Source organism: Tetrao urogallus, assembly GCF_951394365.1.
Source record: "Tetrao urogallus genome assembly, chromosome: 25".
In the NCBI taxonomy this organism is placed as follows: Eukaryota; Metazoa; Chordata; class Aves; order Galliformes; family Phasianidae; genus Tetrao; species Tetrao urogallus.
In genome coordinates, this window is record NC_136838.1 from 1,952,759 (window position 1) to 1,965,539 (window position 12,781).

General features: G+C 54.3%; 1 protein-coding gene across 1 annotated transcript; it reads right to left on the reverse strand.

The window, feature by feature from the left end:
- Positions 1 to 5,918: 5,918 nt before the first annotated feature.
- NRTN (neurturin) lies at positions 5,919 to 8,964 on the reverse strand (the record flags this gene model as incomplete). The annotated part of the gene is made up of 3 exons (XM_079546838.1): positions 5,919 to 6,367; positions 7,910 to 8,068; positions 8,826 to 8,964. 3 exons carry the CDS (start codon positions 8,962 to 8,964, stop codon positions 5,919 to 5,921), a joined length of 747 nt encoding a protein of 248 aa, XP_079402964.1.
- Positions 8,965 to 12,781: the final 3,817 nt, after the last annotated feature.

Consider the following 12,781-nt stretch of genomic DNA (forward strand, 5'->3'; position numbering starts at 1 on the left):
GGCTGCAGGGCCTGGCGCTGGTTTTTCCCTTCTGCACCCACTTGGGAAAATGCCATACGTCAGTGTGAGGGGCTCCTTCAGTCTCTCACAGAGGTGATGTGAAAACACCCTGCTCCCCCCAGACCTCCCCTGCTTTCACCCAAAGGTGATAGGAGCCAGGCTGAAATGTTCTCAGCTGATGCTTTTGGGCAGAGATGGTCTGAAAAGCAAAGGGGAGAGGTTTGCTTCTCCAAAAGGAGAGCGAGAGGTTGATCCTGATGGGAAACCGGGGAAAGAATAATTTAAAAAGGTTGAGTTTTTGGAGCAGGATCTAAGCAGACAGCTGCCATCTAAGGCAGGAGGTGGACAGCCTTCCTCGGTGCCAGCTGGCGTGGCATGGTGCGGGGTTCTGTCCCTCCACTGGGACATCCCTGTCCCTTCATGGCCTGGAAAAGTGCAGTGTCCTTCACTCCAAGTATTTCCAGTATCCTAGAAAATATCCCCATGGCCCTGCTGAGCTTCCTACCCATGGAACCTCTGTTCTGTAGGGCTGCCAGGAGTGGAGAGGAAAGGCAGAGCGTGAGAGAAACACAAATCTCCATGTAGTGCAGCACTGCAGTTGGGGATGGGAAGAGAGATGGCTGAGACAAACCAAAACCCTGAAAACACAGGAGATGGAGCCTGACAGCCCCTGCCAGGTTTGTCCTGAGTGCATGAAGGAACCCGAACCAACCCCAAGCTCTGCTTTCCAGCTTTCCTGAGCCTATGGGCAGACACACATCCCATTTCTCAGCCGTTTCCTTTTCTACTTAAAAACATGAATACCAAACGTCGAGGCTTTACAGCTGGCACCAGCCACTGAAAATCCCCCACATCCAAGCAAGCAACACGCACCTCAACCCCAAGGACTGGCACTCAAAATCCCTTCAGCCCAGCGCAGGAGCATGACCTGTCTGTACGCTGTCGCCTGCAAACATTATTTTCTTTCTGCACGAGTCAGAGTTTCCAAGCAGCCCTCTCCAATTTGATCATTAAAACTTCACTTTGTCTTTTTTTCTTTTTTTTCCTTTTGCCTTTCTCTTCTATTTTTTACAGGCCGGCCGGCAGCGAGATCGCAGCTTTTGGAGCACTCACACCCCCACGGCCTGGCGCACACGCGGGCGCAGACGGAGATTTATGAGCCTCAAAAGATGCTTCGTAAAATATTTACAGAGCAGAGCTTCGGGGGCGAGTGGTTGAGTCGGCCACGAGATGTCGGATCTCTGGGTGGCACGACGAGGGGAAGATAAACAGACCTTTTTTTCCATTCCTGAAAAACCACTGTGAACCTTTTCGGGTTCGGCGGCGTTTTCCCTTCTGCCCACAGAAAGAGGCAGACACCTGGGGCCGATGGGTGGTAAAGATGGAACGAACAAGTGCTGCTTGGATGAGTGGTTGAGGGCTGAACTTGGCTGGGATTCCGAATTGCAACATTTCCCCCAAAGCAAAATATCAACCACCATCGTCATCGTCTTCATACGGTGGAGCAACAGAAGCGCAGCCAACGCTGCTGCTGACTGCAAGTTGTTTTCCCTGCAAAACTTCTCTAACCTCAGCGCTGCTTCCGGATGAGCAAATGAAACACGTTTCTGGCTGACCTTATCAAAACCTCGCGTTCTCTTTCTCCCCTTCTTTCCTTTAAAAACATTTTTTTTTTTTTTTTTTGGATGTGATTTTGCCAGAATTGGTTCATCCCTACGGGACGCTTCAGCTTTGAGCCAACCCAAGTGGAAGAGCCTTCACACCGAGGGGATGAGGACAATTATTTCTGTGGCCAAACCAGTACAGACTCATACGGGCAACAACCCAGGCCTGGTAATGTTTTAAATCAGTGATTTCGCATCGATATATGTTTGTGATGATGGAATGACACAAACAGGGGCTGCTGGCGGACGTGCATGGAGGTTTCTGCAGGAAATGGGAAAATAAAGTCAAGCTCCATCCGCTCTTAGCCTGCAGAGCGCCGCATGGACCCTCTCTGCTCTTCCAAGAGAAAACCCACATTTCCCATGCTCATCCCCACCCCACACTGGGGACGTAATGCCACCCCGCAGTGACTCGCTCAGAGGCAGCACTAAGATGAAAACCACAGGGAAATCGACACAACCACAGAGAAATCAATATAGTTCTCCTTTTATTTTCACTTTATCGTGAGTATGTAACAGCATCACACCCGAGTTTACGTTTGTTTAAAAAAAATAATATCATACTGCTTTTTTTTTTCCCCCCCCCCCAACGTTTAGAATAAATGGTAAAAATGTAATAAATGTAAACTGCACTTGGCACCATTTGGATCAATAAATAAAATCTTAAAAAAAAAAAGAGAGAGAGAGAGAAAGAACGCGTTACACAGATGGCACACTATGGTATCTAAATAAATAACATAAGTTACTTCGAATAAATAGGGAGTATCTAAAATATAGATGCATTGCATCAACTTCTGCAGATGGTCGGACAGAGCCGACAATACCAGAAGGGAAATGGGGTTGCACCAAAGGTGTTGAGTAAAGATGTGGGGACGTGGGGACGTGGGGATGTTGGGGATGTGGGCACATGGGGATGTTGGGGACAGGGGGATGTGGGGATGTTGGGGACATGGGGATGTGGGGATGGGGCTGCCTCCTCCCGCGCTCACCCTTCTCCTGCCCATGGCTGCCAAATCTCTCCTTTTTTTTCCCCTTTTTTTCCCTTCTTTTCTTCCTCTCGGGTCTCACCTCGGAGGTTCTGCCTTGTTTAACCAAGAACAAAACCACGTGGGTAGCCCTATTTACGAAGAGACGGTAGGGCTGAGGTCTCGAATACCGCCGTGAAGCCATTTGTCTCGATAAACTGGGAGAAATGATTTCTTCCCAGCACATTTCTGGACCTGTTTAAATAAAGGACGCAACGTTTGCCAGTGCTTTCACCGAGTGGAAACAATGATGTTAGGCCCGTTCCCCCTCACCGATACCAAATCGGGAGTGCACCCATGTTGGCGAATGGGATCCCGACTGATGCAAGTGACAGGCGGAGCCGAACCAGAGCCAGAGCCGGAGTTACCCAAACACTGCAGGGCCATATGGGGATGTGTATAGTAAAACACAATGAAACGTCCCATAACTCATTATCAGAGAGTCGGGATAACATAACACTCATATTTTGCGCTGTCACAACCACTGGAATCGTTCTAAACATCTCGCCGTCGTTCCCAGCCCTCGTCTCCTGCCTTGGGTGATGGGCAAGCTGCAGGGTGGAAGACGCCCCCAAAAATCCCCCAAAACACCACCCGGCAGATGTTGCACACCGTTATTAGCAATCAGTAACGCATGGGGTGATGAGGAAGAGAGCCAGATGAGATTGCGCCGTAGCTTTGAGCGGGGAATTTTCCATCCTTTTGCCTTTTCTGCATTGTAGACATTCTTCCAGACAGCTCCAGCTCCTATTACAGCGGAGAGGGCTGTAGAAATGGAAAGCATTAAGGGAAAGAGCGGCGATTCTATTGGAACCACATTTCCTTGTGCAGACGGTGCGGGACAGGGCGATGCTCCCGGAACAGGAGGACGCACGCGTCCCCAAGAGGACAACCCTGAGTGACACGCACGGAAGCGACACGCAAGCAAAAGCCACGGCTGGGTGATGGCCGCGTCGGCCCTGCTCGTCCCCCGGGTGTTGTGTGGCTGCACAGTGCAGCTGCAGCCCAGATGCACTCCCCGAACCATCACACGCCGCCAACGACAGCCACTTCCCCCGCACCTCTGCGTGGGGTGAAAAAGGAAAAGGGGGGGAAAAAAAGGAAGAGGCGTTGCAGCAATCCGCGTTGCTTTGCAACACGCCTCGCGTTGAGGGTTTCCCAGTACTTTAGGGTGCTTTTGGGGTTGCAAAGTGCAGCAGGGTGGGTTCAGCAGCACGAGGGTGCAAAGCTGCTGCTGACCTCAGCCCTGCAAGCCCTGAAACCAATGGGTATCTCCAACACGTCTCCAAAACCCGGCACCAGGAGCAACACAGCAGCTGCAAAACCTCAGCATCACCTCCGCGCTCCCGGTGACACAGGGAGCTCGGTGCTAACCCTGCTGCACTGCTCTGAGCACCTTCCTGTGCTTGGGTTTTGGTTGCTTGTTTGTTGTTTTTGTTGTTGTTTTTCGCTTGTTTAACTGGAGGCTTCTGCAACACAACTAATTTTAGTTTTATAGTAGTGAGAACTGGAACGTGCCCAAGCCCTTCAGAGCGCAGTTATTATTATTAGATTTGGGTGCGTTGTGTTGCTTTATTTGAGGGAGGAAGCAAGCTGTGGGCACAGTGTGGGTCACAAGCACAGATCATCCTGCAGCTGCTTCTGCTTCTTTTGGGGATCACCTTTGTCACCACCACCCCAAAATCCTGCCCATGTCCCCGGTGGCCATGGTCCCAATATGGCACAGAGGTCCCCCAGCGGAGCGCTGCCATCAGAGCGTTCTCCCTCCATGCCCAGGACACGACACCAATATTCTCCTTCTGTTTATGATTTGCTTTTTCTGGGAAGAGGGCCAAGGGGAGAAAACCCATCAATCCCAGGCAACAAATTTAGCCTGCCCGGAGAATGCAAAAGTCTGCGGTCTCATTTATTTCTCCGCAGAGTAAACAAGAGTGACACTGCTGTAAATGCGAAGCGGAGCCAAAGCTCAGGCCTGAGCCCTGTCCTGCATGCGCTCCGAGCTGTGCTGCCCCATTGGGAATCCCACACACCCTTAGGACAGAGCTGGGCCGGCTCTGGGGGATCCTCACCTGCTGCAGCCCAGCCGTGCTGGTGGCCCTGTGGCTCTGTGTCACCTCCATGGCAGTGGCATGTCTCCAGCCCGGCTGCAGGCGGAGGGGCCATGGGCTTAATCCAGTTACTGCAGATTATCCTACAAAGCAGCAGCTGCAGGGAGCAAGGGGATGGGGTGTGGGGAACGGAGATGGAGCTTTTCCACGGTGTGCATGCAGCTCTGCACCCAACGTGGGGCTTTGGGGCACAGCACGGGGACCCCAGCACGGACACAGTGAAAACCAGGGATGTCAGCCCCACTTGGGGCACCTATAGCCATCCAACACCCCCTATGCCCACAACACCAGGCACCCTACGGACACACTGCACACGTTAGACCCTGCACACACATCCCTGTCACCTCTACGTGCAGCTCACAACCCCTCATCAGGTGACACATCTGTGTGACAACACCCGGTGCTCAGCCCAGTGCACAACGACACGGACAACATCTGTGCACAACACGCCACGTGCAGCACACCCTGAGTGTGTGTGTCACACCCTGAGCCCAGCGCCTGTGTCTCACAGCCAACCAGAGGGTCGGCTGATGGGAACCCACTCCGTGGGACAACACTCACACTTACACCTTCCTGTGCAGCCCCACGGTCACAGTGCACACATGTGGGCAGGGAGCAGCGCTCGGGGCCACGCAAGCGTTGCAGTCTCTCTTCCTCCCACTGGATATGTGGGGGTCCACGGGGCATCTCTCCTTCTCCCCCATGGACATGGAGGGTCCACGGGGCATCTCATCTTCTCCTCCATGGACAAAGAGGGTCCCAGTGGACATGCGGGGTCCATGGAGAATCACTCCTCCTCCCACCGGACATGGAGGGTCCATGGGGAATCTCTCCTCCTCCCAATGGACATGGATGGTCTGTGGGGCATCTCTCTTCCTCCCCCACAGACGTGGAGGGTCCCAGTGGACATGGGGGGTCTGTGGGGCATTTCTCCTCCTCCCAATGGACACGGAAGGTCCATGGGGCATCTTTCCTCTTCCCAATGGACACGGTGGGTCCACAGGTCGTCTCTCCTCCTCCAACTGGACACGGGAGGTCCACGGGGCGGGCAGCGGTGCGGGGTCCATCCCCATCCCCAGTGTAGCCTTCGCCCCCATTGGGCCACCCCCCAACCCGGCCCTTCACACACAGCCGCACTCTTTGGCCGACAGCTCGTTGACGGTGTAGTAACGGTTGTAGGCATCCAAGAAGGAGACATCATCATCATAGGAGAGCGGCCTGCAGCAGGGCCGCGCGCGCACCTTCTCCTTCCTGATCTTCTTCCGGCTGCGCACGCTCTTCAGCGAGAGGTCGTAGTTCCTGACGGCTGCGTCGCAGGTGCCGCTGCAGTAGCGGAACAACACGGTCTCATCCGACTCGTAGCCCAGGCCCAACTCGCTGACGCTCACCTCCAGCTCCTTCAGGGCGCAGGGTTTGTGGCGGGCGCGTGCCCGCTTCATGCGGTTGCCCGTTTTGGGGAAGAGGGGCAGCTCGTGGCCACCCGAGTTCATGGCCTGGCTGTAGCGTTCCACCAGCGCCGAGATGAGCTGCCGGATCTCCCCTTCCGTGTAGCTCTCCAGCAGGCTGCTGTCTGCAAGAGAAGGGGGTGGAAAGGGCAGCGTTCAGCGCCACAAAGCCAACGGCGGCCGTGAATCAGAGGTGCACAGAATCGCAGAAGGTGTGGGGTGAGTGGGGACAGACCCCCCGCTCCCTCCCCGGCATGCATGGGTAGATGGTGGTAGGATGAGGGGAAACAGCATTAAACTAAAAGAGGGGAGATGGTTTAGGTTAGATTTGAGGAAGAAATCTTCTATGCAGAGGGTGGTGAGGTCCCAGCACTGCTGCCCAGAGCTGTGGGTGCCCCATCTCCGGAGGTGCCCGAGGCCATGGATGGGCACTGGGCAGCCTGAGCTGGTGAGGAGCACCCAGAGCAGAGGGGTACAACTGGATGATCCTTAAGGTCCAACCCAACACTCCAACTCAACCGTTCCACGGTTCTGTGAACTTTAAGGCTCCTTCCAATCAGCTCATTCTATGGCTCTATAATCCTTGAGGCCCCGTCCAACCCAACCCATCCTGTGACTCTATGCATGGGGCTGAGACCCCCAGATGGGTTCCCCACTGTGCAAAAACAAAGACCCCACGAATAACCCCACCTTCCTCCTCTTCCCTCCTCCTCCTTTCTGTTTCCCTGCCCAAAGCCATACCCTTCCTGCACATCAAGTGCATGCTTAGAAGTGGAGGGGAAAAGAAAGCATAATGAATATCTGCTGTGCTCATGGTTTCCAGCTGGCCGATGGCAGCAGTGCTGCGGGTGGGGATTGGGCAGCACGATGTGGGGTGCACACAGCAGTGGGGACACGGGGGCACCAAGCAGCACACGGGAACCAACATTTCATGGTGGCATTGCCCCAGCTTGCCAATGTGCAAAAAATTTTCCAGATCCTAAATCATTTCCTAAGAGATCGTACTACAGAAATACCACCGTGGAGTGGTGAGAAACTCCAGCAAATGTAGTATTTGGGATGTTTCCCCATTGCTTGGTGGAAGGGCTGCTCACCAGAACTGCAATGCACGCTGCACACACACAGAGTCCAACCGCAGCTGGCAGCATCCTTGTCCCCATGTCCTAACACTGAGCCCAGGCTTTGTTCAACCCAGCACTGGGGGAAGCACAGAGGAAAGCATAATTTGACAGCTTGTCATTGATTTCCAAATTTCAAACCAAGAAGTTCCTCTGGTTTGGAATAAAAGCAAACACGCCTGGGATTTCCAGCAGCTGCGAAGGCAAAGGGGCGAGCGGCGCTCCGGGGGAAGTTGCTGCAGGATGGAGCCGCTTCCCTTCGCTCTCAGCTCCTGTTTGACATTTTGCTTTTTTAAAAATAGCACGGCAATTTACAACAACAAAAAAAGGCCCTTTGGAGAAAAAAAAAAGGAAAAAAAAAAAAAAAAAGCAGCTTTTAGCATGAAGATGAGCGTGAAGGTTTGCTGCCTTTTCCATGCGTGGTTTTCCTGGGACGCTCCCAACCCCGTGCTTTGCTAAACGCTCCCGACCCGCAGTGCAGGAGGAAGGGAGGGATGAGGCTGAGACAAAAGCAGCCCCCGTTGGTGTTGTGGGGCTGTGGGTGCTTACACTGGGAGAGCAGAGAGCTGTGGCGTGGCAGGGCCCGGGGGGGTCTCCGCGGAGCCACCGGCAGCGAGGAAGAGGAAGAGGAGGAGGAGGATGCCCGTGAGGCCAGCGAGGAAGGCAAGGGGCTGTATGTCCGGCTTCCGTTGAACATGTCTCTACAAACTAAAATGGATAACATGGAACTGAGGAGCATCGATGCAATGGCTGCAAACTTCCATACCTTCATCTTAGAGCAAGTCAGAACATTGAAACTCTGCAAAACAGGCAAAACAAATATCCTTATTACACCGCCTTTGCCCGGGGCCACCTCTCCCACCCCTGTCCCCATGACTCAGGTTGGCCAACCAGGATCCGGCCCATCCTCTCTGCCCCCAGCTGTGATCCGGATGGGACTGCAGTGGGGAAACTGAGGCATGGGGTGTGGGCTGAGCAGGAGAAAGGCGAAGGTTGTTCATGGATGGGCTGTCCCCAGTGGTGACAATGGGGACGAGGGGATATTCTCGCTCCATGCAGCCCCAGCAGCAGGTGGCATGCGGGGTTTAAGCCTCCCTCTTGGTGGCTGGGTCTCCATCTTGCCCTTGCATTGGGGCTGAGACTCTGGTGGGTGGCTGTGAGTGAAGGATGGGGAAACCCACAGAGAGGGGACTCCACACTGAGCCCCACTGCTCTGCCTCTGTCAGTGATGTGCACAGAGCCCAGACTGCAATGGGGAACGGGGTTGTGCTGCTCAACCTCCACCCAGATCCCTGCCCCAACAGTGCACCAACATGGCCACCCCCAAGCCCCCCAGAAAACAGCAAAACCACAAGAACCACCCCACTCCATCCATCCCAGCAGCGCTGGGGACTGAAATTCAGAGCTGCAGCACCTGAAGATCTCACATCACCCCAAAACCCTGGAGCAGCCAGGATGCCCTTACCTGACAGCGCTGGGTTCTGTCCATCCAGAGCAGGTTGGACCTGGTGGGAGCTGATGGGTGCAGCCATTAAACCCCCATCACCGCCAGCCTTCAGAGAGCGGCGCTGACTCGCAGTCACCTCCCATCCCCTTTTTCTCATCTCAGCTCCTTGCAAACTCCAAACATTTCTCCTTTTTAAACAAATTTTCCACGGGGTGTCAGAGGTTGGGAGGGGGATTTGGGGGAGGGGGGTGGGGAGAGAGAGAAGGGAAAGAAAAAAAAAACACAACAAAACATAGCCCGGTTTAGCAATATTTGCCAAATAGAATATACTGGGGAAAAAAAATGTTTATTTTAAAATGGAATTTAACAGATTCTCTTTTACCGTTACTGCAGAAAACAACCCTGAGAGCTGTGCAAGTGCTGCCTCATTGCCAGCAACACTTTACTTTACAGGATGCAGATAATTATGCGTTAACTAGCAGTAATTATACGCCCCGTAGGTTACAAGATAATTGTAGAACCCAGCCAGAGCCTAAATATTTTCAACTGGGCTATAAACAATGCCAAGATAGAAAAAGAATAGTTTGGCCATATAAGGAGGTAAGATCATGAAATCCCTCCGTGGTACCGGGAGGCAGCGCCGGAGCGACACGCACAGCGCGCCGCGGTGCCGCGTTGGGCTGAGCGCTGCGAGGGTGGATGGTGCCCCATGAGCTGCGGTGGGGAGGGTCATCGGAAGGCATGGAGTGGGTTTGCCCCGTGGTTAATCGCGGTGTTTGAGGGGTTTCAGGCTGAGAGCAACGAGGAGAGAAAGGGGAATGCATGCTGGAAACGCTCGTGGGCATCAAATAGGTGTGGCGAAGCAATGGGGGACGGCGTTGAGGCTTTGGATGCGGTGCTGTAGGGTTGGAGCTGGGCAGGACACAGCGCGGCCAACCCCAGGGAAGGGCTTCTGGCTCGTTCTGAGCCCGTAACATTTCAGCAGGGCGGGTTCAGCCTCGCACACCCCATACAAACACTCCTCTTTGGGCAGCCAGCAATTGTGGCCCCCGCCCGCTCGCTGGTGACCTTTCCAAAGGCTGGATGGAACTCTGACTCCAACGTACAAAACAATCAGAAACAAAAATGATTCATAGAATCATAGACTCATAGAACGGCCTGGGTTGCAAAGGATCACAGTGCTCATCCAGCCCCAACCCCCTGCTGTGTGCAGGTCACCAACCAGCAGCCCAGGCTGCCCAGAGCCACATCCAGCCTGGCCTCGAATGCCTGCAGGGCTGGGGCATCCACAGCCTCCTCGGGCAACCTGTGCCAGTGTGATTCCAAGCTCTGCCTTTGGTTTCTCTCACTTTAAGCCCCAGACCCCATGTGCCAACCTGTGGGAAAAGCAGAAATGCAAAGGGGGAGAAAAGGAAAATCACACACACAGAGCTCACGGCCACGACTCTCCCATGGCTGACTCTGAACTGTGCCCTCTGGTTTCCACCTATCCTAAACCCAACCCCAATGATAACATTTTGCCGCGGCTGGATTGTCCCACGCTGCCATGTGCTGGTGCCCAGCTACTCCTACGGGCATCATGGCTCTGCCATTCTGCACTGCCCCTTCCCCATCCCTGTCCTTGAAGCCTCCATCCTCCTCCAGCAAAAATCAGTCCTCCCTCAGTTGCCCATGGGCTCAGCATCCGCTGAGTTGGGTACCACAACGCTCCTCCTTCTGGCACAGGGAACACCACGCTCTTCCCAGCCTGCCATGAGGTCCCATCTTGGTTAAGCTGCTGCTGCTCCTCCAGGGCTCAACAAAAGGCCAAAGGCTACACTTGGATTTTCTTCTGGAGAACAGCCCAAAAGCACTGCGCTCTCCCGAATTCTCCTGATAATCCATCAGTGCAGTGGTACAGATCCAGCCGCGCTGCGCCTGCTGCCAAGCGGGAAACTCGATCCTGCAGGAGGAAACCCTTCCCAGCAGCCCCACACTGCAGGAGACGAGCACCAAACTGAGCCCATGCTTCTCTGCATCCTGCCCAGAAGGCTCCACGTCCTGAAGAACTGGAAACCTCACAAAAAATGATGGCCAGCAGCACAGCCGAGGCTTATTGCTTTGCCTGGAAAGAAGCAGCCGATGATCTTGGCTCTGCCCGGCGCTGGGGTGAGCTCCCTGCCCAGCTCCCATCTCAGCCCGAAGCATTGAGCCCATCCCTCACTTCTCCATTCCATCACCTCCCCCATTGCTCAGCAAAATGTAGAACCGATGGAGCTTGGCTTCTAGCTGGAGGTTTCTTCGCCCCATCTCCCAAGCGCTGGAATTTCTCACGCCTTTCCCTGCTCAATGGGAGTACAGCATTCCCATCCCATGGACTCACCAACGCCCGCGGGCTGCACTGCGTTCGGGACCGTGTGGGCTTCATCCACTTCTCACGCTCTCAGGTTCTCTCCTCCGCGACCATTTCCAGCTGTTAAGCCCACTCACGTCGTCCTTCAGACTCCTCAATGCTGAGGCGAGGGGAGAAGCCGAGCTTCATTTTTTTACCCTTAAATCCTTCTTTATAGCAGAGAGAGGGGGAAGAGGAGACGTGCGAACGTTCCGTCCTCGGGCTTTGAAGCCTAGAAGCCAGGGCGCCCGAAAGACATTATATTGTAAGTATGTCATAAATTTTCAGTCGATTCATGCTTCCGGGCATTGATTCATTATTTTCAAGCTCTCGGCCTCGGCCACGGCGCGAGAATGGATGAGGCCACGGAGTGGCCGAGGTTTTTGGCAACACGAAACACTTGGAAAGATCAAGGCCTTGACGGGACATCAGAGAGAGCTTCCACCTGCCACACTGTTTATTTAAGTGCCTTACATGGGAGCCAAGCTGCTTTGAAATCCCGGCTCCTCATGACTCACCCCGCAGGAATTAAACAATTTCCATCCCGGCTCCGTGCTGTGGCGGAGCAGCTGTGGTTCTTCCAGGCTCCTGGAGAAGCCAATGGATTGAGCAGCTCCCAGGGGTCCCAGCACCACCGGTGAGGATGGGGACAGTGCGGTGCTCAGACAGAATGTTCCTCAAATGGCCCTGAGTTGGTGAGATCCCCTCTGGAAGCGCAGCCCCCAAACGGCATCGCTGTGTCTGAGTGCTGTAGGTTGGACGTTGTGCTGAGAAGGGCTGCAGTGGGGATGCCAGTGCTGCAGGGCCAGAACAGCTCCAGGGTGGCAAAACGCCCCGAAATGGGGAGCGTCAGAAAGAAACATGCCCCAAACCCTGATCTGAGCTTAATTAATTAGCATTAAGCAGATGCAGAGGAGAGAAAGAAAGAAGAGGTCCCGAACTCCAGCTCCATCTCAGGGTTGCTCTGTGCCAGCAGCCCCGTGGCAGACGGCAGCACCGTGCACAAAGCACACGTGGGTTTGGGGCATCTCAGTGCCCACGGAGCCATGCTGACACCACTGCTCCCTCTCCCCTCACTCCTCCCCAGCTCTCCCCGTGCACTCTAAGTAAAACCAGAGCCCCGCACTCCACATGGATCTGCTTTCCCAAAGTGAAAAGCAGCCCAAGGCGAGGAGCTGCAGAGCTCTCCACTTTCCCTCGTTCCTCCCACAGGGCTGGGGTCAGCCCCTCGTGCTCCACTGCTCTGTGTGCCATGGGGCTGCAGGGAGAGAGACGGGAGGGTCAGGGTGTGAGGCTGCCTCCCTTGTCCCTACCACCACCTCTCCAAGGGGCAGTTCCTTTTATGACCTTTATCCACTGATTCCATGGGTCTAACCAGCAGCAGAAGACACCCTTTGTGCTAAGAGGTGGGAACGGAGAGGTAAAACTACAGGGAAATGTTTTGTGATTGCATTGCTCAGCATCAGCAGGAGCAGAGAGCGCGAATGCAAAATCAACTCCTTTGAGGTGGCAGAAAACCAAGGGTGTGAAACACAACATGATAGCAAAAGCACTGCACGGAAATGGCCCTTTGATGGTGGGCAGGAAAAGAAAACAGAGCATG